This window comes from Cervus canadensis, chromosome 17 (assembly GCF_019320065.1).
Source record: "Cervus canadensis isolate Bull #8, Minnesota chromosome 17, ASM1932006v1, whole genome shotgun sequence".
Taxonomy (NCBI): Eukaryota; Metazoa; Chordata; class Mammalia; order Artiodactyla; family Cervidae; genus Cervus; species Cervus canadensis.
Window position 1 is genome coordinate 37,310,355 of NC_057402.1, and position 27,461 is coordinate 37,337,815.

Below are 27,461 nucleotides of genomic sequence, written 5' to 3' on the forward strand. Positions count from 1 at the left end.
AGATGATGATTTATAGAGACTGTTCTAATCTTCTCACTAGTCATTATGATGTTTTTCCTATGCAAAAATAAAACGGACAAAATTGCAGCCCACCGTGACTCATGTTTCAATAAGCTAAAAGATTTCTATAAAATGTATTTACATGTAAATTTTTAAAGTAAGGCTTCCCTGGTGGCTCAGCTGGTAAAGAATCCACCTGCAATGCAGGAGACCCCAGTTCGATTCCTGGGTCAGGAATATCCACTGGAGAAGGGATAGGGTCCTACTCCAGTATTCCTGGACTTCCCTGGTGGCTCAGCGGGTAAAGAATCCGCCTGCAATGCGGGAGGCCTGGGTTTGGGAAGATCCCCTGAAGGGAAAGGCTACCCACTCCAGTATTCTGGCCTGGAGAATCCCATGGACTGTCTAGTCAGTCCATGGGGTCGCAAAGGGTCGGACACGACTGAATGACTTTCACGTTTTTAAGAGCAGTGGAAATATAATAAGGATCAGGGATATAGACAAGCCATGACAGCCAACAGACTGTTTAAACGCATCAAATCAGGAGACTGTCACTCATTAAATGGCATTAAACACCTGCCTACAATAAAATGCAAATTAGACAGGATCCCCTCTGCCTTCCAAAGAGTGTTAACTTGAACTTAGACCTGTTACTTACTATAAATAAATAAGGTATCTGTTGTCTCAAGAGCTAACAACTCTAAATTGAATGCGAGATTTCTATCAGTTTTTTCTTCCTGGTCATAGCTGAATCAGGGACATTTAGAGATGAAATTTTAACTTGTCTACCTGTGATACATGATACTGTACTGAATAAGTAGTACTAGGCTAAGACTAGATTACGTCTAAATCTACATCTAAATTACATCTAAACTCTAATATTCTACTACTGTACTGTAATTTTTGGAAGGAAAGAGGTAAAATCGAAACATCACAGGTATGTAACAATGTGCTTATACATAATTAGAATATCACCTTTAATATTAGAAGATGGTTTTCTCACAGAACAATTTACTAGTATACACAGATGTGTTCTTAAAATGGGATTCACTTAGTTGTAGTGGGCGTTTCTAAGGTCAAGGATCAAAAGATGCTACCAGAATTTATATAAAAGGTGGTCCTATTAATTGTGGGAAAAGTAGACAAGAGAACTGAAATAATGTTACGGATATGCTATACTGCATGTCCATAGGAATTGTCTATTGTGTGACTTCATGATGGAAGGTAAGCTGTAAAAATAGTTAATAACAATAATTGTTCAGTTTAAGCATCTACAAAATAAAGTAAGCCTTAAAGGAATTCCAAATTCCCAGTTTTCATTTTTTAAAAATGCTGGTTATAAAAAAGCTGCATCATATTCAATCATTATCATACCAAGTAGCCAGCTTACTTAAAACAACACTATACTGTAGCTGTTATGCAGTAAATACAGGACAGAGAGAATTTTTAAATGTGTACCTTTACCAAATGAAATCAGTCTTCAAATACAACAGGATTTTCCAGCACAGTCAAAGATGAACTTCACTGCTGATTACAAAGTAGAATTATTTGCCAGGATACAAACATTAGATTTTTATTAGTTCAGTTTAGATAATATTTTGTGCTGTTATTTTTAGAAGATCAAATATTATTCACTCAGTTATTACTTCAGTCATGCAGCTAAATATTTTAATGGGCAATCTATTGAGATAAACTGATGTCGGTTGCATCAAATTTTGAACACAATTCACATTTTCATAATTCATAGGTGCCATAACAAATATGTGCCTTTTAACTAAATTCCTACTACAACCCCTTGGAAAGTGTCACTTATTTTCATTTCCAATATGAATTGGTACTATTATATTTGCCCATTTATAGATAACAGGAACAAAAAGCCCAAGAGATCCAACAACTGAAACCAGAAGAAAAGTCCACAGAAACATCCGATCAAGAACCTGGGCTATGAATTTCCAATCTTCAACAACCTGTACCACAAAAAACAAAAACCAACGTTAAATAATTAAGACACAATTTGTAAATTTACATGTCAACTTATAATACAAGTGGCTTATTTTGATAGATTTTTAATAAAATATAGTACTTGCATATCTTAAACTTTAAAAATATTTTAAATTCTTACTATATATAGTTATTTCTATTAATTATTCTGGCCCAGGAGTGTTTGTTTTCATTTTTAAAGACAATCCAGCCTGAAGTTAATCTCATGACAAATGAAAAGTTGGTTCAGAATTAATATACATTCAACAGCTGTTAATCTTCTTCCTCGCCTCACTTGCTTTATTTAGTTCTGGATTTCCTAGGGACCATTTTAACCTAAGCTCATGAGTTCAGATCAAACCGGTCAATCCTAAAGGAAGTCAACCCTGAATATTCATTGGAAGGACTGATGCTGAAGCTGAAGCTCCAATACTTTGGCCACCTGATGGGAAGAGCCGACTCATTAGAAAAGACCCTGATGCTGGGAAAGACTAAAGGCAAAAGGAGAAGGGGATGGCACAGGATGAGATGTTTGGATGGCATCACTGACTCAATGGACATGAATTTGAGCAAACTCCAGGAGACAGTGGAAGACAGAGGAGCCTGGCATTCTGCAGTCCCTGGAGTCACCAAGAGTCAGACACGACTTAGCAACTGAACAACAATACCATGAGTTCAGATCTGCCAGCCAAGAGCTCATTCCCTCCCCGTTTTTGCAGCCCAAACAGAGAGCTGGCTCAGCAGGTATGAATGACCTCAAGGAAAGGGCAGGCTGAGACCAGGCCCTGAGCACCAGAGGCTCCTACTCATCAGGCCACGCCCTTGATCATGGGCTTCCTTAGCCCCTGCTCTCCATGAGGCACGGAGTCTTCTATAGGAACTGTGCTCCAAAGTTTCAGGATAATATAAAATTTACAGGATTATAAAACCCTACAGCTTCTCTACTTATAAGTTTTTCCCTTGAAAATAAACCCCCTTTACTGGTCTTATGGAAGGCACCCTGACCCTGTTGTTCAACACTTTGCAGACATTCATTAAATACAATCTAGGGACTTCCCTGGTGGTCCAGTGGTTAAGATTCTGAACTTCCAATGCAGGGCATGTGGGTTTGAGTCCTGGTGGGGGATTTAAGATCCCACATGCTGTACTGATTGGCCAAATAAATAACTAAATCCTATTTCAATCCATACTATTATCTAATATCTGTATTTTTTAAGACTCCTTTGATGGCTTCACCTTATAAACTAATTTAACTAGATACTTACACCAAATAGAAACTTCATGTTCCATAAGTATTAAAAGTTTATAGATTAATACAACATTGTGAATCAACTATACTTGAATAAAAAAATTTTAAAGTTTATTAGAAACATATGTCAATGTCCCTTTGGGGGAGAGAGCTGGTCTTTTACTAGATTCATTCCATCTGCTTACCACACCTGCTAGAAATTTTTCCATTTAACAAAGTTTTAGAGATTAGAATTCATATACATGTTTTATGTTAGGTACTATTTTCTTTTGATTTACAATATTATATTAGTTTCAGGTGTACAATAGTCATTCAAATTTTTTATAGATTATACTCCATTTAAGTTACGGTAAAATATCATCTAGGGACTTCTCTGGTGGCACAGTGGATAAGAATCCGCCTGCCAATGCAGAGGACAGGGGTTCAATCCCCAGTCCAGGAAGATTCACTTTCTGAGGAGCAACTAAGCCCATGGTCCACAGCTACTGAGGCGGCATGTCCTGGAGCCTGTGCTCCAGAACAAAGAGCGCCCCTGCTCTCCAAAACTAGAGAAGGTAGAGAAGACCCAGCACAGCCAAAAAGATACACATTTTAAAAAATATTTCCTGTGCTGTACAATATATCCTTAGAGCTTTTTAATATATAGTAACCTGTACCTCTCATCCCCTGGCCTGTCTTGCCCCCCTTTTCCCTTTCACCACTGGTAACCTCTAGTTTTCTCTACCTGTGAGAGAATTCATATCATTTTAATGCAACTATTGAAAGTAAATTCAGTTATAAAAAATAGTATTAGAGTCATACCTTTAAAAATATTATGCAATAGAAATAAAGAATAGTGACAAGACTGAAATATTTTGGAAAAAACACCAGGATCAATATCACATTAATAAAATGTATTCATAGTTTAATTCTTGCATTTAAAAAATTAAATAAGGACCCAGTGAGTTATTTTTCTATAACAAAGTTTGGAGTAAACTTTTGTTTTTAAGAAATTAAGCATATTATTAAATACTAGACTAAGCCTCACATGTATCTGATGTATAATGCATAACACCTGAGACCTTATTGCTGTTAATTTCACTAACCTTCTCTTGTAAGTGAACAAGAGGATTCTAGAAAAATATCTTGGCTGTATTTATAAAGCCTACATTAGAGTCATTAAAAAACTGAAATCACTTTTGATAAATTACAATGCAATTGTGCCTGCAGATGACCATAGAATTCAGAAACAAAGTTACTGAAGATCAAATTGAAACAGTTAATCATGTTAGCCAAAGCTAAGTATGCCTTAGAAAAACAGAAGAGTCAGAATCACACAGCATTGCTAAAAGTCATCCCTGCACAGACTCAGAGAACAGACTATGGACATGGTGTGGGAAGGGGAGGGTGGGACGAATTGACAGAGTGGCATGGAAACATATACAGTACCATAGGTAAAACAGATAGCCAGTGGGAATCTGCCGTGTGACCCACGGAGCTCAACCCAGTGCTCTGTGACAACCTAGAGGGGTGGGATGGGGTGGGAGGCGGGAGGGACATTCACGAGGAAGGGGACATATGTGTACCTGTGGCCGATTCATGTTGATGTATGGCAGAAACTGGCACAATACTGTAAAGTAATTATCCTCCAATAAAAAAAGTCGTCCAAGATGCCAATGGGGGAAAAGGAGATGTGAGGTTTGTGTATATGCCACATTTTGCAGATGTTTTCATTGAAATTTTAGTAACACTCTTTTACAAAACAGTCTGTCAATATCTCTGGCCCTCAATCTATCCTTAGTCTTAAGGGTCATGCCAGGTGCCTGACTTAGAATCAAAACAGACGTGCATTTGTAAATACATGTGGTCACAGACCTCACGGACATCGTTCTCCTTCATGACGTGTCTTGTGATATAGCGAATGGAATCCAGTGCAGCTTCCAGTGTGTTTCTAGAAGATTTGGGTCCACGGCTGCTCCGAGCTTCCTCCTTCTGACTGAAGTACCTATCTACGTGACTTCTCATGCAAAGCAGTTTTGGTAGCTTGTGAAGAAATATCTTGCGGACCCACGGAGCCATAGCGTTGTGCGTTGAGGAAGAACGGTGATGAATGTTGATAGCAAAGACAGTGACCATGATGGACAGTGTCACAAAAATCATGGTAAACACCAGGTACTCTCCAATCAGAGGTATGACTTTGGAAGATGAGGGTATGATCTCTTCAATAACAAGAAGGAAGACAGTCAGAGACACAAGTACTGAAGTGCAGAGACAAATCTTTTCACCTTCATTTGAAGGAAGATAGAAGACAAGTACAGTTAAAAACGAGAGCCCAATGCAGGGTATAATGAGGAACAAGGTATAGAAGAGAGGCAGACGCTTAATTACGAATGAGTAAGTGATGTAAGGATACCAGCAGCCGCTGTCAGTTCTGTTCCCTTTGCTCCCTGTCGCGCTCACAATTTCCCATTCTCCATTATCAAAAAAATCTCTCTTGTCTACTTCTTGGTCCTCCAAAATTATATCAACCTGTGATCCGTCATAAGTCCAAGAACCAAATTTCATGGAACAGTTTTGGAGATCAAACGGGAAAAATGTGACGTCGATGGTACATGAACTTTTGTAGTTTGCCGGTGGAGCCCAGGTCACCGTGCCGTCGTGCCTGACGACGGCTTTGGTACTGGCCCCTTCAAAACGTCCATCTGCACTGAAATACAAGGCAGGGAGTAAACAACCCGGCGTGCGTTTGACAAGCCTAGTGTCCATAAGAAAGCCTATATTATAGCATGGAATATCCTTAAAATTATTACACTTGAGATATACCTGCAACATGTAGGGGACTCTTGAGTCCTTAAATATCTAACTCTACTGAAGTCGAACCACTGTTTCCATGTCTACTCCAGGACCAAGAGATCTGTATTTACAGAATCTTGAGATTCATGTAGTTGAAATGATTTCACTTTGATTACACACAAAAGGTAATTGGCGCTAATGGTAAAGAACCAATGCAGGAGATACAAGAGACGTGGGTTTGAGCTCTGGGTCAGGAAGATCCCCTGGGGAAGGAAATGGCAACCCACTCCAGTATTCTTGCCTGGAGAATCTCATGGACAGAGGAGCCTGGTGGGCTACAGTCCATGGGGTCGCAAAGAGTCAGACATGACTGAAGTGACTTAGCATGCATGTACACACAAAATATAACTAGGCTATTTATAACAATGGACATGCATAGAGCCAGAACTTGAATCCATATTCCTAGATCCACTCCCTCCAGTGATTGTCCCCCTCCATGACAGATACTGGACACTTCCTACAGTGATGGGGAAAGAACAACAGTCCCAAGCTGGGCAGAGCCCTGGAAAACAGCTGTCCCTCTCGAAGTGCGTGAACTCACTCACTGGGGAAGTCTAGCAGGAAACACCACCACCACCACCATGAGCTATCTCTGGAATACTGTTCTCTATGTTAAAATTCATGTAGCTTTTGCACACTCCTCTGTGATATATCCATGTTAAATATAAAACTGTTTGCCGTGACTTCGAGGGAAATGATGCTCCAGGAAGCTGCATCATGCTACCTTGCAGCTTTGTTCACTCCTTCCATGTTGAGAAGCATGGAGGTAAAGGTTTGAAAAGCAAGAAATATTTTTTTCTCAGCCTTTGCTCTGTCCTCATGCCAATGCCTTTTTGCAAATAAGATAAAGTACACTAGGATAAGCACAAATTCCCCAGTGTCCTGGAGTGGTTGGTCCTAGAAAAAAATCAAACTGGCATCTAGAAATACCCTCTCCCCTAAGCAAAAAACCATAATCGAAACACATTTAGGTAGAATACTCATTAATATGAGCTAATAATCAACCCAACATTCCTCACTGTGGGAAAATTATGACAACATAATTTTCAAAATTATCAAAAATCACAAAAATTACAATGTCTAAGCAAAATTAAAAGGATGCACATTTAAACATAAAGTATGGCCTTAACTATTGAAAAAAATAATACCAAAAAATCTGGAAGGAAGTCAGAAAATATGTAGGCTTGAAAATAGGAGGTAAATGGGATGCCAGGCTGTCTTACTGTGAACACCTCCACCCCCACCACCACACGTGACCTGTGATCTTAGACAAAACATAACTACCCTTGGCCTCCATTTTCTCATCTGGCAAATAAATGTAATCATACCTAGTTCATGAGGTTATCTTGAGAATCAGGTGAATAAAGCACATAAGGCACTGAGCACATTGCCAGGCACAGAAGAAGTTCACTATACATGTAAGCCAGTAGTTGTGGTTGTCTCCATGTAGTGGGTTAACAGGACTGATTGTATTTCCCCCAACTTCTTTATACCCTTCTGGACTTCCCAAATGGATTACAAATTTTTAAAATCCAAGAACACTTTTATGATCAGAAAATAATACACAAGAAAAATGGAGAGGATCCACAGAACATATTTGTAGGTTCACAAAACAAAAGAACACAAGATGTCATGGGACTTTATATATAGCAAACTATTTTCAAGGGGAATAAAAAAAATACTGGTGCCAAATAGTAACACAACTGCTTTCTTAAGAAAACATAAAATGGTATTTTGACTATAACTTACTTATCAAACAAAACGATATCTGGAATCCAGAGAGAGTTTGAAGGGACACGTATAAGTTTTATTCCACCGTAGTCATCAGGGTTCCATCTTAATTTCACATCTATCCATTCCTTTAAAACAAAGAAATCGGAATCAATTTCAATAAAAAGCAATAGCCAAAACCAGTGAAAACTCTACTTTCTTTGCCAAACTCAGCTATTTTAGACACGAAGTCACCTCTACTCCCAGTAGAGAAAACTCACCTCCAAGTCCTTCTTATGGGCACTGGGGGACAGCCCTGTCCCCTCTGCGGTGGCTGTAACCATGGCCCTCCTGAGACACAGGTGAGGCCCAGAGCTGTGTGCGTTCATGGCTCTGCTCAACACCTCTTCTGCTACCAGCTAACCATACCCAGGAGCTGCAGCCATGGGCACCTAAGGTCCAGGTTCAAGGAAAACGTTCTCTTTTCTAGCCGTTTTGTCATTAACTTGGCTGGACTAGACCATGCAAAGAGCAGATGGACTTATGACACATTCCACATAGTTAAATACACCGTCCCACCTCCACATAGTAATAATTCTGTGATCAGGTCAAGACTTGCACCCCAAGGAAAGCACATATGCCTTTAAGGAGTTTGGGGTTAGGGAACTGGTAGTAAGTATTAAAAACCAGGGACAGGACTTCCCTGGCAATCCAGTGGTTAAGAATCCACCTACCAACGCAGGGGACATGGGTTCCATCCCTGGTCTGGGAAGATTTCACATTCTGCAGGGCAACTAAGCCCAGGCACCATACCCACTGAAGCCCCTGTGCCCCAGAGCCCATGATCCACAACAAGAGATGCCACCACAATAAGTCTGTGCACCACAACGAAGAGTAGCCCCCGCTCTCTGCAACTAGAGAAAGCCTGTGCTCAATAATGAAGACCCAGTGCAATTAAAAATAAATAAAATCAGGGGTAATAAAGAACAAACAAAGGGAAGTGCTCAATAGCAGCTGGGCACATATGACAGTTCAGAAACAAAAAGAAAAACCCCCTTATATAAAAGGGACTATGAAAATAAAAATAAATCATTACATTCTTGCCTGCTCCCATCTCAGAGTAAAAACCAAAATCCTACAGTGGCCTAGGAACCACTACTCATAACCTATGCTAGAAGTACCCATCTGCCTCTGGTAGCTTCACTGACCTCATCTCCCACTCCCGTCTCCATGGCCACTCACCCCTAGCCAGCTGGCTTCTTTGCTACTCCCTAAACACACCAGGCACTCTCCAACCTCAGGGCCTTTGCATGTTTGTGTCCCTCTGCCTGGACACTCCCCCCGCCCCCCCCAGATACTTGCATGGCTCGCTTCAAGTCTTTGTTCAAATCTTACCTTCTCAGTGGCACTTCTCCTGCCCATCCTATTTAAAAGCCCACTCCCCAAGACTTCCTGTCTGCCTTCTCAGTATTTTTCTCCAAGCTTATCAGCTTGAAAGGTACTATATACAACTTCCTATTTATCCCACTCCCCTCCATTGGAATGAAGTTCCTTGAGGGCTAGACTTTTGTTCACTGCTGTTTCCCCAGTGCCCAGAACAGTGCCTGCCAAATGCCAGGCACTCAGTATTAACTGCATGAATACAAAGCTCCATCTACCTCACCTTTCTGCCTCCTGCCTGTCCACCAAGACTAAATATTCATGTCCCTTCTGTGCTATAAACTCTGTAAAAACAATGGCAGCAGTCAACTGTCACATGGCCCTTCGAATTCAATACATACCTGTTTCAACCAGACATTGGTTGTCATTAACTGATTTTTCTCATCCTATAAAATAAAAAATTTTTAAAGGCTGATTATTTCAATTACAGAAATGATAATTCTTTAAGTAAGAATTTTATCAGTTTTTATATAAGCACTCCTCGCTATAGAAAATGACATTCTGTTCATCAATCTGGTTCTGTAGAAAAGCAGGATCTTTTTTTTCCAGCGTAATCTCACAATATTCCTTCCAACATACTCTGTATTTCAAATAGCCTGCCATAAAGGCTACCATTGGCATTTTCCCATTTAACATTAATAGTCTCAATGACTACATTTCCTCAAATCTAAGATGCAATCTAAGAAGCACAGCACTGTTTTATGTACTTAGCACTAAGGAAGAAAGAAAAATGAATTGTAAGCTGCCATTAATTATAAGACATCTTGACTTCAAAAGTACTAAAATGTGGGAAAACATACATCCTACAATTGGTGAGATACAATGTATGCATTCTTGAGGGGCTATAACTTGTCATTTGCTTCTGTGAAGGCACAAATGTCAACCTATCAAGTTGTTATGTAGAAAAAGTATGGAGGTCAGAGCCTTGGATGTTAACTTCATAAAGCTTCTACATCCGACTTTTCTAGAGAACCAGGGGTCCTTGCTGCTTACACCTTCCTGCTGTCTCATCTTTGCTTACATCAGTCCTTCACTGAATTTTCAAGGCCTAATTAAAGTGGCAGCTCTTCCATTAAATTTTACTGAAATATCATGGAGCCAACTGCACCACTAAAAGATCATCATGGTCATCAACCACAAATGGACCTTGGATAGGATGCAATGCTCAGAGCACAGAGACCCACAGAAGCCAAGGCAGTCCCTACAGTGGGGGAGAGAGGATGGGGTATAAATAGCTTAGGTGACTGGAGGGTCCCCATTGCCTATCCCATCCAGACAATACATGAATGACCTAGGAGAAAGGAGGAAGCCAGAAAAAAGCACACTCCTAGGGACAAAGGCAGCTGTTAGTCCCTACATGGAAAGAATGGGTCCTAGGAAACAGCATGGCCATCCCGCTTATGGTGTGTTTTCCAATGAGCAATTTTCCTTGATTAAAATATTAGAGCTGGAAAGGAACTAGAGATTTTATCTATCATAATCCCTTCATTTTGCAAACATGGAAACTGGCCCAGTGGAAACTTGCTTAAAATCACACCACCAGTTTGTGGTTAAATCTACTCTAGAACTCAAAACTCCTAAATTTAAACCCTACACCACCAGCTCTACTGTCCACCCCCAATGTCACACACCATCCAGAATAATTGCTGAGCCCTCTATTAGAATATGCCTTTTAGGCATATGTTCTAAACAGAGGCATCAAAAATTAGGGGAGTTTTGGTAAACACATAAAGAGCATGCTGCATGCCAGTAGGTCATCTGTGAGACTCTGATGAAAATTATATACCATTTCCCTAGAAAATGTGAACACATATCGATTTTACACTGTGAGCTAGGACTTAGTCAGTACTTAGTATCTTCAACAGTAACATAGATAAAAGAATAATCCATAAATTCACAACTGGCTCCAAAGATGTGAAATTAGCCATTGACTCAGGGGATATAGCTTATTTCAATCTCAAGTGTCTCTTCGAGCATCTATCATGTGTTTAACACAGTGGAGGATGCAACTGAGTAAAGAAAAATGTAAGATGACACTCAGGAGGAAACCACAAATAAATGAAATGTTAACACTCATAAGCAAAGCAGAAAAGTTTTAGGGGTAATAGGTTTATTTTAACCTGACCATAAAAATAAAATCAAAACAAACAAGCCAACACTGAGGTTTTTAAAAGAGAGCAAGAACACAATGGAATAGGAATCTGAGGAAACTTCAAGAACCACTAAACGTGACCACAAGGTTGCAGGGCAGACTTCAGTGATTAGAAGGGAACATAAACCTGCTGAGAAGCAATTCAGTGAAACTTCCAGTCCAGGACCCTTGGCCCTCATCTTCCTTGACCCCAGTCCTCCTACCCTCCCATTGTCACTGACTGTACATTTTCTGGGCTCTTCTCTTAAGAAGACACCCTTCCCCAACTTCTCTGCTTGGCTAACCCACCCACTTTCTATGAATGTTCTTGAAGGATCAGGCTCCTGCTCTCTCTGCTTTAAAAACGCACCAATTCAAAGTTTTTAACAATCTCCCCCAGGCCGGTAATTCCAAAATGCCATCCTCAGCCGTGTCTCTCACTTCAGAGCCAGACTTGACCTTCCAGGGGCCTCGCCAACATTTTCTTTTCAATGCACAACAATGACCTCATAGCAAAAGCAAACCCATCATCTTCTCTGTCCTACCTCCATAACAACCAAGATCTACTTTCCAATTGGTTATTACCCTTCTAACCACCCAGGCTTCAGAACTAGATGTCTCCCTCCATAATCAGTGGTCAAGTCCTGTTCCTTCTTATATGTGCTCTTCTAACTTGCCTCTCAAGCTTCTAATCTTTCCCTCCTCAAAGCTATGTGTTTCTGTCATATTGATCTTCCTGTAGTCCTGATTTTACCATGGCTGTTACCCATCAGATCTCTCATTCACTCAGCATTTACTATGTGCCAGACACAATGTTAGAAGAGACGCAAGGACTGAAGTTCACTCTGCTTTAGTGAGGAGGCCTTGCCAGCAGATGAGTGCCAGTCAGTGTTAACTGGAACAGAGGAGAGACTGTCTTCAGAAGTTTGGATTTCAGAGTCTGACAGATGAATCTGGCCTTGAAGGAAAAATGGCTTGTGCTGAGAAGGAAAGTTCTCCAAACAGAAGCAATGGCAGGCGCACACAGCGGCCCCCAGATATCACTTGTCACCTCCTCTACCGTCCAGTCAAGACCACTGATCTAAATTGCTGAACAGAATGGCTTAGCATCACTTATGTAATCACTGTGATTACACTGTTCCTTGTTATTAAAATTCTTTCTTTTCTGCATGCCAGATCCTATGCTTAGTACGAGGCCAGCTCATGTCCCCTGCCACCTTTGACAGTCCCAGTCACCAAGATCTGAACACCCAGATTTCTGTGACATCACAATTTAGTACTTCAGTGTTATACACTTACTCAATTTACATGCTAACAATCCCAACTGGAAAGAAAGGTTGAAAGCAAATCCTATTAACTACACCCTACTTCCCTATTTTTAATTTATATTTAAAATTTCCCTGGATTGCCCGGCAAAGGATCAAGCACAGAGTCCATATTGATTGATCTTTCTGGAAGCAATGGGGTGACCTATATTAATCAACAGACTTCAAAAAATGTATATCTTTCGATTCACCACCTTCCTTGCCTATGCACAAATATATTCATCATTGGCATTAATAATAGGGAAAATCGGGAAAAATTTTACAAAAGCTTCTGCTATTATAGAATAATGTTTAAAATGAAATATAAATGAAATATAGCCATTAAAAATTACATTTGAAGATTATGTAATAAGAAAATGTTCATCATGTAACAGTAGGGGGAAAAGCAGTAATCAAAATTATATCTAAAATAATATCACAATTTTATAACATACTCATAAAGAAAAAACTGGCAAGAAATACAACAAAACATTACCAGTGGTCACCTCTGGGTGGTAGGATTACAGTCAATTTTTATTTTCTTATTTGTATTTCTTTCAACTTTCTAAACTCTTCCCAAAAACCATGCATTGCTTCTCTAATCAGAAAATAAAGGCACACTTATGTTATACATATATACATACACACACACACACTTGTCAACTATTCTGAAAACACAATAGGGAAATAATTATTGATTAACATGATCAGAACAAGAAGAAACTCATTTGAAAATCAGTGTGAACCTTTTAGTTTAAAATAGAAAGAATCTCTTGACAACAAAAGCAAATTTATGAAGAGAATTTACTTCCTGGTAAATCTCACATGAAAAGATCTCAGAAACATTTTAAGTGTGATACTGAAGCAATATCCTTTTTGATTCTAAAAATCTACAACTAACTCTTGGATGTTTTCTTTTAAAATTTTGATCTTTTGGTCATATTTTAAAGACACATTTAAAGAGAAACTTCCATATAAAATATTTAATCACTTCAAATTTATTAAGAATAGGCCTATTTTAATCACCAAATGAGATAAAATGATTTCTAAACTCTACCAGATTATATAAACATACAGTATTCCTGTGTCTGTAGTGTAATCACTGTTTTTCCCTGGTGAGTTCCTTGAGGAAAACGGCTATGTTCATTCACCCCTGTCAACTCTGTGGCCTGGCACCATGCCCACACGCACAAGATGCTCTGCATAAACCTGTGTGAAATGAATATGTAATAATACGCACACCTACCACATCCACTAATTGAGATATTGCAAGGCCAAACTTTATTTTTATTCTGTCATTCAGGTGTTCCACAGGACGAATCCATCTTTCGTAGTCTTGAAATAAATCCTTAAACAAATTATCTTCGTGTTTGGCAACAACGGATGGTTCAGCTAACCCTGTACAACAAATATTTAGAAGTTAGTGGATTGGCTTCTCTTCCATGAAACACCTAGACTTTTAAAAAGTTCAGCATTACGAATGAACCAAAGGGGGCAACAGAGAATGAGATGGTTGGATGGCATCATCGACTCAATGGACATGAGTTTAAGCAAACTCTGGGAGATAGTGAAGGACAGGGAAGTCTGCAAGCTGCAGTCCATGGGGTCGTAAAGAGTTGGACATGACTGAGAGACTGAATAACAAGAAGAAAGTATTATTTAAGCTATTGACATAGGAGATTTGAATACAAAATATTAATACAAATGTTTGTGATCCATGAGGGACACTCTGGTTCAGATATATTTCTTAGTTAAATCAGATTATTCACATGGAAATATGCTGAGTTCCATAAGAAACACTCAGTACTTAATACAGAGTAATTTAAAATCTAAGTAACAAAAGCTTTTAAATTACCAGGGCTGGGGGGTTGCTTGTCATAAAATTCCAAATCTAGAAAACATGTATTAAAATTTATTGGTCAACTGGTGCTAGTGGTAAAGAACCCACCTGCCAATGCAGAAGACATAAGAGACATAGTTCAATCCCTGAGTCTGGAAGATCCTCTGGAAAAGGAAATGGCAACCCACTCCAGTATTCTTGCCTGCAGAAACCCATGGACAAAGGAGCCTGGCAGGCTACAGTCCACTGGGTTGCCAAGAGTCAGATACGACTGAGCGACTTAGCATGCAGCATAAGTATAAAATAAACATGCTTTAATTTGTTCTTGTTGTTAGTCACTATGTCGTATCCAACTCCTTGAGAGCCCATGAACTGCATGCTTTAATTTACATGCATTTAATATATACGAACACATAAATATTGAGTAAATTATTCAGCTTTGTCATATCTTTGCTACACATTTGTATACCATTACCTTAGGGTTCAAGACTTAAAAAAAAAAGACAAAATTTTAAAAGTTTGAGATGTCATAGCCAAAGATTAATTAGATTTATGGATCATAGTAATGTTTACACTTCTACTGAGTTTAAATAAGTCTCTTTAAAGAAATGGGTTTTTAGTGTTTTATGGACACTGGAGTCTCTGTTAGGAAATGTGGAATCTGTGAAACTCAAGGATGACATTTACTCAAAACTCATGATTTTACAAAGAAAAAACACTTATTTAAAACAAAATGTCAATGGCTTATTTATCATAAAGTATATATTACAGATTTAGAGTAGCTAGTGTTGGTCTTTCTCTAACATGAAAAAATGATTTGACAGAAAATTAGCACTTTCACAAAATCTTTTTTTTATTATGAGAGACCATGTTTTCCATATGGAGCTATTAAAAAGTATCTAGTTATTCTAGCTAGAGGAAATCCATCCCCTGATTTTCTCTCACTGCCTATTCCTTAATTAATACAGCAGCTTAGTCCTCACTATGTCTTGCTTCCCTAGGCTATTTAAGATATTTGATTTAACCTATAAATACCATAAGAGTTTGTGCCATGCCTCCGTAAAAGTCTCCTTCTGCTGAAATGCAGAGTATTGGAACTATTACAATTCAATTAGAATATCATACACCAAGGAGTCATTCTCTGTAATGTTTAAAAGCTATTAATTTCAGAGGTTCCAGTTAAAATAGCATTATTGACCAGTTTCTCCTATTCTAATTCTATTTTAAAAAACACCAAAAGTTTAAGGTTGTTTAAAAGACAGAGATAACACTCTGATGGGATTGGTTAAATATTGGATGGTTGTGTGTATCATGTGTATAGTGAAAACATCTATGCCAGGCACTGAATTTCTGAGAGACTTTTCAGAACCATCAGGTTTGTGTCCAGAAATGCTGTTGAGGGAAGTTCCTTTTCCCTTGTAAGTTATCACAAGATATTGAGTATAGTTCCCTGTGCTATACAGTAGGTACTAAAAAAAAAAAGAAAGAAAGAAAAATGTTTTTTAATAGCATCTAAGGAAACTTTGTCTTAGGGGAAAAAAAATACCAACTCGAATTGCCACCTCAAATTTTGTTTGAAAGAAAGTAGATAGGGTATAAATAAATAAAAGGATAATCATTCTACTTAATGAGAACCCTTAAGATACTACCTTGTGAATACCATCTTAGTACATCCAATACTAGAAACAACATTTTTCTAGTACAGTGTTACAGAAATGATAGGTGCAAAGGCCCATGGTATTTTTGCACAAAAACTTAATGGTGCACTCAAATTTTACTTAGAGGCCATGTTTCTTTATCTGGTTCTAAATGTTTTCAGTTTATACTGCTCATAAACCCCAAAATATTAAGAAGGAGATGAGCCAACACATTCCCTTACGTAACAAATGAGGATATTGACCAGAAAGGCCAGTGCTACAGAGCTCATCAGTGGCAGAGCTCAGCTCTCCTTAGCCTCTTCCTCTTTCCACATTAACTTCTTCTACCTCATGACAACTGGAAAAGAGGTTTAAGGTTGTATCCCCTGAGAACTCAAGCCCCACCAGTGTTTGCTCATTCATACAACAAACATTTAACAGAAAACGCCTTGTATCAGGCACTATGCCAAATGCTGGAAATACACTAGTACTCAAAGACAGGAAAATCCACCACATTTACCATCTAGTAGTAAGGACTGATTCAGAAAATGTGATACTATATAAGCTAAATTCTAAAGAAACTGAATCAAACTAAAAAATTATTTTTAAAAATTTGTTGTGAATAATTAACATTTGCTCATCCTACTCAAATACTTTAAATCAGTCACTTTCAACCTAGGTTCCTAAGAATCCTGGGGTAATTACTATACAGAAAGTACCCTACATATGAATGAGTTCTGTTCTGAGGGTATATTCCTAAGTCAAATTTGTTCGTTAAGTCCAACAAAGTTAGCCTAGATATCCAACTAACACAGCTGAATAATGCTGTACTGAATAGGTTTATAGTACTTTGCACACAAATAATACATAAGAAAACAAACGCAAAAAATAAAACAATTTTCATCTTAAAGTACAGTACCTTGAAAAATATAGTAGTACAGTACAATGGCTGGCATACAGGGGCACGTTCACATCTTAAAAACTCACAACTTGAAGGTTCATATGTAAGGGACTTACTGTATTGCTCTGCACTATTTTTCAATTATGTCACGTAAGTCGTGGGTCTCCAGGAAACCAATGTCCTGGAATGCAGGAATCATTTCTTTAGTTTGGCGTTCCTACAATATTATACTCAGTGCCGATCACAGTAGTAACTTAAGAGTAGCTTTTCTTCCCTTACTACTTAAAGAGAGAACCAGGAGAAATAATTTGCAAATTATGCATCTGACAAGGGACTTGAATAATAAAAGACTCAATAACCTAATCGATTTAAAAACAGATAGTTCAGTTCAGTCCAGTCGCTCAGTTGTGTCTGATTCTTTGCGACCCCATGAACTGTAGCACACCAGACTTCCCTATCCATCACCAACTCTTGGAGCTTGCTCAAACTCATGTCCATCAAGTCAGTGATGCCATCTAACCATCTCATCCTCTGTCGTCCCTTTCTCTTCCTGCCTTCAATCTTTCCCAGCATCAGGGTCTTTTCCAATGAGTCAGTTCTTCGCATCAGGTGGCCAAAGTATTGGAGTTTCAGCTTCAGCATCAGTCCTTCCAATAAATATTCAAGACTGATTTGCTTTAGGATTGACTGGTTTGATCTCCTTGCAGTCCAAGGGACTCTCAAGAGTCACTTCTTCAGCACTCAGGTTTCTTTGTAGTCCAACTCTCACATCCATACATGACTACTGGAAAAACCATAGCTTTGACTAGACGGACCTTTGTTGGCAAAGTAATGTCTCTGCTTTTTAATATGCTGTCTAGGTTTGTCATTGCTTTTCCTCCAAGAAGCAAGTGACCGAAAGGCCAATAATTACACGAAAAGATTTTCAAAACCTTTAGCCATGAGATACCATGTCATACCCACTAAGATGGCTATAATAAGTAACACAGATAATAACATGTTTTTGGTTAAAATGTGGAGAAATTGGGACCCTTAAAGCTATGGTTTTTCTAGTAGTCATGTACAAATGTGAGAGCTGGACAATAAAAAAGGCTGAGTACCAAAGAACTGATGACTTTGAACTGTGGTGCTGGGGAAGACTCTTGAGAGTCTCCTGGACAGCAAGGAGGTCAAACCAGTCAATCCTAAAACAAATCAGTCCTGAATATTCAGGAAAAGGAAGGATTGATACTGAAGCTGAAGCTCCAATATTTTGGCCAGATGGTGCGAAGAGCCAGTTGATTGGAAAAGACCCTAATGCTAGGAAAGATTGAAGGCAGGAGGAGAAGGGGCTGATAGAGGATGAGATGGCTGGATGGCATCACCAAATCAATGGACATGAGTTTGGGCAAATTCCAGGAGGTGGTGAAGGACAGGGAAGCCTGGTGTGATGCAGTCCATGGAGTTGCAAAGAGTCAGACATGACTGAGCGACTGAACAACAACCCCAGGTCCTAACAACATACTGGCACAGAGCAGGTGGTCTGTGTGTTGAATGCATACATGAACAGATGAAGAAGTTAATACCATCTGACAATTTCCATTTATTTTGAGTCATTCAGAATTTCATCCTTGGTGTGAAAGCAACTGTCACAAGAGCTACAGAAGTTTACTATTAAGGATAAAGAGTCCCACTAGACATCTTTTTAAAGATAGAGAGGCCTTGTGCTACTCAGATTTGAATATGAAGAGAGGCATTATAACATGCTGGCTAAGAACTAGTAGATTTTAAGTCCATGAGTTGGGTTCTATCTAACTTCTAATACTTATTGCCTGACCTGGAAATATAACTTCTTTGCATATTAGGTTTTTCATCTGTAAAACTGGTCTAAAACAATACCAACCTAATAACATTATTGTGAGGATTAAGTAAAACTGTGCCTATAAGTGCCAGCACAGAGTCTTTCTTATCGGCCTATAAATGATTGCTAAAGTAAGGATAACTGATAGACCTCAAAAGGCAAACACCCAAAAGTACTATCACAAAGCAATCACTGCCTGTAGAGCTCTGATTTCTACATAAAACTTTCCTGATAGCCTAACAAAGATCATCTCCCTCTAGAATACCATAGATAATGGAACCTTGCAAAAAAAAAAAAAAACAAAATGAAGGAATAACATATCTGTGGCATTGGGCACTCTCAACACTGCAATGACAGTTCACAGAAAAGCCCTCCTCAAGTCTCTACCCTTTACAGCTAATAATAATAATTAGAATACCAACCTACTAATAGCACATGAATCACATATCTCAGAAAAACAAAGAGAACCTAGCAGTGAAACACACTAAAAATAGGACAAGAATAACACACAAAAAATTAATGGACAATTCTTCTGAAGTAGTTAAAAATATAATGACAGAAAAAACTAAATGGAATACATAAAAGGTACAATATGTATACTGTTATTAACTCTGTGAGATTTAAATTTGGGTTTCACAAATCCATCTGTAACTCCAAGTAGCATTACTCTGGTATCGTCTCAAGTTTGAGAAATTAAAAGAATGACTTATCAAAAAAGTTTCACTTCTAAGTTACTTACTGAAACCACATATATTTTCAAAGAAATGTAAACTTGATCCTTAATTTTAGTGTGGTGATTAAGAAAGGATGCAAAACTGCAAAGCTGAAAACCGTGATTTGAATACTTGGCACCAGTAATTAGGTATTAAATTCATATGTCCCCAAGTTCTAACTTACTTAAAAAAAATAAGACTATCTGTTGGAAAATGTTGAAAATGTTTGGTGATGTTTTGGACTGTCACATGGAGGGGGTGGTGTGTGTAGTGGATGGAAGCCAGGGATGCTACCAAACATCCTGTAGGGCATGGTGTGTCTGTTAGTCACTTAGTCATGTACGACTCTTTGCGATCCTATGGGTTATAGCCTGCCAGGCTCCACTGTCCATAGAATTCTCTAGGCAAGAATACTGGAGTGGGTTGCTATATCCATCTCCAGGGCATTTTCTTTACCCAGGAATCGAACCTGGGTCTCCCACGTTGCAGGCAGATTCTTTTCTATCTGAGCCACCAGTAGTGCACAGGACAGCCCCTATGACAAAGATTTATCCAGCCCAAACTCAATAGTGTTGCGTAACGCTGTGTCAGACTTCAGGGCTGCAGCCATATTCTCATTTGCAGGGAGTGCCCTTCACATTGTGGGGTGTTCTCTGCATAGCCATACTGTTTAATAGTATGATCTGATGAAAGTAAATAAATATGCAAATTAATCTTAAATATGTCCCCCAGGAAGACAGGCACCAGAGTTTCCTGCTCTGCCTCTAGTACCAAGACTGACACAGGAGGCAGCCACTCAACATTTGTTGAATGAATGAACGAATAAACTAACCTGGGTATCACATGTTAGGCTCTAATATACCAGAGTTGTAGCAGATGCTAAAGATTTAAGAAGAATCTTTAAGAATCACTGGTCTAACAGTAGCTAGAAGGCAGCAGAGGTAGAACTAGGACCCAGATTTGTCTCTGTTCTTCTCAATACTTTCACTACAAAAGTCATGTATGATCATTGCAAGATTCCAACCAAAAGCACATGAAGAGTAGAAATTGTCCATCTCCTCCTCATCTCCCTTCCTCCAAGGCTAACCACTTTGAAGTTTGTTGTGTAGACATCTTTAAATGCACACATACGCAGAAGAAAAACAAATGTTTTCTTTTTTAAGTTCTGTGACTTGCTTTTTTTCTTTCAATTCTCTATGTCAATGTACATCCATCCATCTTCATTCGTCATAAGACACGAAGTGGTCTGGGTTATGGCTGTATCATAATTTATGTAAGCTCTCACCACTGGTAGGCATTTATACTGTTGTTAGCTTTTGGTTATTTCTTACAATGCTACAATGAAAAAATGCTGTAGTTAACATACAAGTTAAATCCTTGTATTAATACAAGGATGTCCATGACACCTACTCTCAGAAGTAGAAGTGCTGAGTCAAGGGTACACATGTTTTAAATTTTGCTGGTTACTGCCAATAGCCTTCCATTTATTCTTTACAGGTCATCATAGAATGAAATAATATATCTAAAAAGTTTGTAAGAGTGATATATATTATATGCCCTCAATTCATAATTAAGACATTCCTGGAGTAATCTTCCCCTACAAGCCTCCCTGTAATTTTTTTAAGTTAATGAAAAGTGTCTTGTATACTTTTCAAAAGATCCTCTCTGCTGCAGTCCAAAGAGGTCTATTTTAAGCAATAGCGAGATTAAAAAGTGAACATAATCAATGATTTTGTAAATGAAAAGAAATGCATACTATTATCTGACATTTTCAATGTGGCAAGTAGGCATGCTTACTGATCATTATTTTAAGTGTTATAAATGAAATATAGAGGGGTTTTTTTTTCACTCAAGGATTTTCATTATATTTTCTATTGATTTTTATCACAGAATTATCGGATAAAATTTCTCTGTAACTGATATGCTTTAGTAAACCTAATTTAACATCTTGCCCTGACTCTCAGAACACTGGCAGTAAGAAAATGACCTTAGGCAGTGTTAAATTTAGGTCTAGTCAATAGTTTTCAAAAAGAGACAACTTGCACTTTAAAAGTTTAAGCATCATCAGATTGAATAAATGCAGAGTTCACTATCGTAATTTGACACCACAAACCTCTCAACAGGCAATAAATATGTATTATGAGCTAATATATTTACAGTGTCATGAACTAAAACACCCACTAGAACATGAAGGTGCCTCAGCTCACAACAGCCTGTGTGACCTTGATAAGACTCTTGCAAAATTCCTCCTTAGGACTGTCCAAATATGAATGAGTAGTGGGGACTAGGAGGAAACATGAAAACGGGAAGATGGCTCTATTTGTTAGGCTGGTGGGATGGAGCTTACTTTCTTTTTTTTTTTTTTTCCCATTTATTTTTATTAGTTGGAGGCTAATAGCTTTACAATATTGTAGTGGTTTTTGCCATACATTGACATGAATCAGCCATGGATTTACTGGAGCTTACTTTCTACTGGTCTTCTCCTGTTCGGGCTACAGTTCATTGTAAATTCTCTATTTCCATAATTACTATCACTGCACCCTCTTGAGAATCCATCCACTTTATATGAATGGGAAACTGTCTGCAACTTTGCTACTCAATGTGTGGTACTCTGCCCAGTAGCATTCACTGCCCAGGCGCTTGTTAGAAATGCAGAATCTCAGCCCATGTCTCTGAATCAGTGCCTGCAATTCTAACATCCCCAGAGGATTCTTGTGCACATTAAAGTTTGAGAAGCCCTGGTCTACAAGACTAAGAGCAGTGATTCTCAAGGTTTGGGGAAAAGGGAGACAATTTTGTCCCCGAAGAACCATCTGACAATATCTGGAGATATTTTTCAGCTGGTACTACAGGCACCCTGTAGGGAGAAGTCAGCGTTCCTGCCAAACAACCTACAAGGCAAAGGACAATCTCCCATTACAAACAAATATCTGGCCCCAAAGCCAGAGGTTGAGAAACACTGAAAGGAAAACCAGTTTTGCCCAATTCCATATACACACTGTAGATCACAAAATAAAAAGAAATATATCAAAAGTTCATATTGGACTTCCGTGGTGGCCCAGTGGTTAAGAATCTGCCTGCCAATGTAGGGGACATGGTTCGATCCCTGGTCTGGGAAGATTCCACATGGCCGTGAGGCTCAGCCCATGTGCCATGAGCACTGGGCCCGAACACTCTGGAGCCCATGCTCCACAATAAGAAGCTACAGCAAGGAGAAGACTGGAAGCTACGCCAACGAGAAGCACTGCAACTGGAGAGCAGCCCCTGCTCGCCCCAGCTAGAGAAAGCCCACGAGCAGCAGTGAAGACCCAGCAGAGCCAAAAATAACTGATTAACTTTTAAAAGTTTATATTGTTCTTTTTGTCGGAATTCAAATATTCGTATTTAATTCCTATTTTTATTGGCAAAAGACTATAATTCTCCTTTAGAAGAAAGGAGCATGTGGTCACTGAATCAAACACAGAAGAAATGATATCAAGCGTCCCCAAAGTGGAAACAAAACATTTAAAATTTTAGTCACCAAGCAGAAAAAGCCCGTTAAAAATAATCTCTGCTATCCTATTGTCATTATAAAACCATACCTTTGCCATTTTGGAGAGCAGTTTTATAGATGCAAATTGTAAACTTTTTTCCAAAAGGAGTATTCACCAACTCTCATTGTCAAGACATGTTTATTTAATAATAAACTTAAAATTACATCTGAAAGAATTTAATTCCAATTTTTAGGGAAGAAATACAATACTATTAGAAGAAAAATGTTCTGTACTGAAATTACTGTATTAAAAAACATATCCTAATTATAAAAAATTACTTACTAGATCTAATTTGTAGATTATAGGTTGAAAAAAACCCTATTCTGACAAATGACTGAAAACCTTTTTAAAGTTCCATCAACAGGCTACATTTACAAACTCAGATACATCTGAAACGTACCAGGAGATACACAAATAAAATCCTATCTTCCAGGTGCTCAGTCTAACTCAGAGCATATTTAGCATTTGCAGGAAAACAAAAATAATTTTTAATTTCAATTAAACTGTGTGAAAAGTTTGTGTCCTTACATAAGGCATCTCGACATTCTTTTGGATGTAATCATAACAAAAGAATAGAGGACAGTCACTATATGTGTATTTTATTAGCTTCTTAATATGTTAATGAAAATGACTAAAGGTGAGGAGAAAAAAATCTTTCATAGCTCTCATTTTCCACAAAATAATTATTTTATTTCCCTTTGAATGAAACAGAACTCAGTCACTACAAATAAAGTTTCAACCACTGAAAATGTCTCACAACTATACAGCTAAGAAATATAACTGACCAATGACTAATTTCCATAAATCACTCTCCTAATCAGGGTCGGGTCAGTTTAAAAGGTTTATATTATTTTAATGTACTAGGTTAATTATCTACTCTCTAATACAGACAAAATTGCCTCCCGAGAATCTTTCATAGCTCTGTGACCTTCCACCAGCTAAATAAGTATGGCAGCTGGCACACTAGACATTTTCTTTTCCTAGAGACTGGCTCCCAGGAAACCACAAGGAAGAGTTATTAAGATCCTAGGATGAATATGAAAACAATAAAATGTAAATGTAAAATTAATTATGGTTGGAAGCATCTGAGTTAAAGCACCTGAGCATCTATTATCACCTTCTAATTTTAAAGATGGAGAAAAAATGGTTCAGTAAGGTCAAACAATATGCCCAAGGAAACACAGCAAATTAATGGAGTACTCCCGGGGCTTCCGTGGTGGCTCAGCTGGTAAAGAATCCACCTGCAAAGCAGGAGATCTGGGTTCAATCCCTGGGTTGGGAAGATCCCCCGGAGGAGGAAATGGCTACCCACTCCAGTACTCTAGTATTCTGGCCTGGAGAATTCCACAGACTATAGGAGGTCGCAAAGAGTCAGACATGACTGAGTGACTTTCACTTTCACTTTCTGCAGTTTTACACAAAAGCATATAAATTAGCAAGTGTACAATTCCATCGTCTTTTCAACACTACTCTTCAAAGATCACTTGCTAAAAGCAACAGTTTCTTGGAATTTTAGAGCTAGAGAGGGAAGCCTTTAATGCTTCTAAGCCAGGTCTTAGACATACAAAGATACACAGGATAAGATCACAGTTCTTAAGACGCTCATGTGGGACAAGAGAAAAAAAATATATAAATATAATACAACAGGATAGTTATCCACTTTTACCAAAAGGCATAGAGACTACTATTTTCTAGAGTGTCAGGCATAGTGCCTGGCATCTCACATGTATTATTTAATCCTGAAAACAACTCAGAGGTAAGCAGTATCATCTGTTTTTCAAAGGAGGAGGACAGCTGAGACAAGCTTGTCCAAGTCCAGATACACAAGCTTCATAATTTGAACTCAGGTTTGCCTGGCTCCAAAATCACACTCCTTTCTTTGTTCAACTATGACACCTTTGAACAGGATTTTACTTGTTTAAATCATCCTCCACCTTATTTCTCTACAGTCATTGTAAAGCAACTCATCCTGCAATAAATAATTCTAGTCTTCAATATTACCACTTCCTAGAAACAGGAAGCAGAGTTTAAAAACCTTAAGGAAGGAAAGACAAGAAAAGGTTCTGCTTATACCCAAATAAAGCTTCCTTACTAATAAAAACTGAAATACTGGTGTAGTGAACTTCAGCTTTTATCTTCTGCTTAAAGAATTCTTAACTTTTCTGTTTAGATCACACCGTGTGCGCGTTAGTCGCTCAGTCGTGTCTGACTCTGCCACCCCATGGACTGTAGACTGCCAGGCTCCTGTCCATGGAATTCGCAAGGCAAGAACACTGGAGTGGGTTAGCTATTCCTTTCTCCCGGCGATCACACCACAGGTGCTCCATAAGTGGTCGTATTTTTTCTTCACGGTATTGAGAGGGCTGACAAACTTTCTAAAGCTTTCAATTTGAAAAAGTACTAAGCATTTTATTTTGCTTCTATTCCTGTCCAAAACATTTTGAACTAGAGAAGGCTAGAAGAAAAAACTCTATTCCAAGATGTTAAGGAAGAACTTAGGATGCAAACAGCCCTGCAGCCAGGTAAGTCCGTTCCCCAGTCTTAAACAACTCACACTTATCATCCGCAAAACGAAAGATTTCAAACGCTAAAGCGCAAGTTAGGCAGGAGGACACGGACAAGCGGTAGATCAAATCAGATCAAATCCTTAGTATTAAACCCAAGGAGCCTCGACGTGCGTGCGAGCGCAACGCTCAGTCGTGTTCGCCTCTTTATTCATCCCCACTTTATTCACAGTGGGGTGTTCGATCTCCCTTTATTCACAGGCAAGTATGAAGGAGCATCCATACTCGTCTGAGAATAAAGTAACAACGTGGGAAACCCAGTTGAAACCAAGAAAGTAAAGCCCTGATGGATAACGAGGGCATCTTTTATTGAAAAAGTTGTATCAAAGTATATATAAGTCACCCAGAGTGATGAGAGTCATGGAACAAAAGTCAAAGTGGCTTTTCTCTACATTTAAATAAACACATCTGAGCATTACTCAACACACATTACTCAAACACACCTTACTCCAAGCCCCCAGGAGAAGAATATAACCGCCCTCAGGAACAAGGATTTCTGTGCCGGCCGCAACCTCGCGGCTCTCCGGCTACCGGAATGGAGCTGCCCCGGCCGCGGTCCCCGCCAGGCGCACTCCGGCCGCCCTGAGCCCAGTGGCCCGCTCCGACCGAAGCGAACGCCCGACACCGCCCTCCGCCGCCCAGGCTCACCTCGGCGCACGCCGCCCCCCGCGCCCTCCGGATCCCAGCGCCCTGCGGCCAGCTGGAAAGGGAGGAAGAAGTGGAGCATGAGGGGCCCGAGGCCGAGGACCCAGCGCCCCCACCCCCGCGCAGCCATCGCCCGGGACCCGTGCGTCAACGCAGGGAGCCGCCACACGACGGTCGCGCGGGGAACGCGGACCCGAGGAACCGAACGGGGAGTGTGGGCTGGAGCCAAGTGCCAGCAGCTGCAGCAGACCCGGTGCTCCGCTCCTCCGCTAGCGCTTTGGGAGCGTGAAGAGACTCGGGAGCCTGGCCCCGCCCAAGCCCCGCCCCACTACCTCTTGTCCCGCCCAAGCCCCGCCTCGTCCTGGCTGGCCCCGCCCCCCAAGCTCATAGACCCGCCTCCGTCCTGCCCAGTTGATCCCCAGGCCAGGGGTTTTGGCCCCACCCTGCCTGTTCCTCTTCAAACCCCACAAGAGAAGACTCTACACATGGACATCACCAGATGGTCAATACCGAAGTCGGATTGATTATATTCTTTGCAACCAAAGATGGAGAAGCTCTATACAGTCAGCAAAAACAAGACTGGGAGCTGACTGTGGCTCAGATTATGAACTCCTTATTGTGAAATTCAGACTTAAATGGAAGGAAGTAGGGAAAACCACTAGACCATTCAGGTATGACCTAAATTAAACCCCTTATGATTATGCAGTGGAAGTGACAAATAGATTCAAGGGATTAGATCTGAAAGACAGAGTACCTGGAGAACTATGGACCGAGGTTCATGACATTGTACAGGAGGCAGTAATCAAGACCATCCCCAAGAAAAAGAAATGCAAAAAGGCAAAATGGTTGTCTGAAGAGGCCTTACAAATAGCTGAGAAAAGAAAAAACACAAAAGGCAAAGGAGAAAAGGAAAGATACACCCATGTGAATGCACAGTACCAAAGAATAGCAAGGAGAGTAAGAAAGCCTTCCTCAGTGATCATTGCAAAGAAATAGAGGAAAATAATAGAATGGGAAAGACTAAAGATCTCCTCAAGAAAATTAGAGATACCAAGGGAACATTTCACACAAAGATGGGAACATTAAAGGACAGAAATGGTATGGACTTAACAGAAGCAGAAGCTATTAAGAAGAGGTGGCAA

General features: G+C 39.4%; 1 protein-coding gene across 3 annotated transcripts; it reads right to left on the bottom strand.

The window, feature by feature from the left end:
• Positions 1–1,551: 1,551 nt before the first annotated feature.
• Positions 1,552–26,582, bottom strand: CHRNA5 (cholinergic receptor nicotinic alpha 5 subunit). Of its 3 annotated transcripts, XM_043490201.1 has the most exons (7): positions 26,513–26,536; positions 26,323–26,374; positions 13,893–14,044; positions 9,553–9,597; positions 7,811–7,920; positions 5,084–5,915; positions 1,770–1,967 (listed from the first exon to the last, which is right to left on the bottom strand). In XM_043490201.1, exons 4-7 carry the CDS (start codon positions 9,577–9,579, stop codon positions 1,806–1,808), a joined length of 1,131 nt encoding a protein of 376 aa, XP_043346136.1. In that variant the 5' UTR covers positions 9,580–9,597; positions 13,893–14,044; positions 26,323–26,374; positions 26,513–26,536; the 3' UTR covers positions 1,770–1,805. The 3 variants fall into 3 exon arrangements, with proteins under 3 accessions (XP_043346135.1, XP_043346136.1, XP_043346137.1); XM_043490200.1 differs by having other exon boundaries at positions 1,552–1,967; positions 26,323–26,582; XM_043490202.1 differs by lacking the exon at positions 5,084–5,915 and having other exon boundaries at positions 1,848–1,967; positions 26,323–26,582.
• Positions 26,583–27,461: the final 879 nt, after the last annotated feature.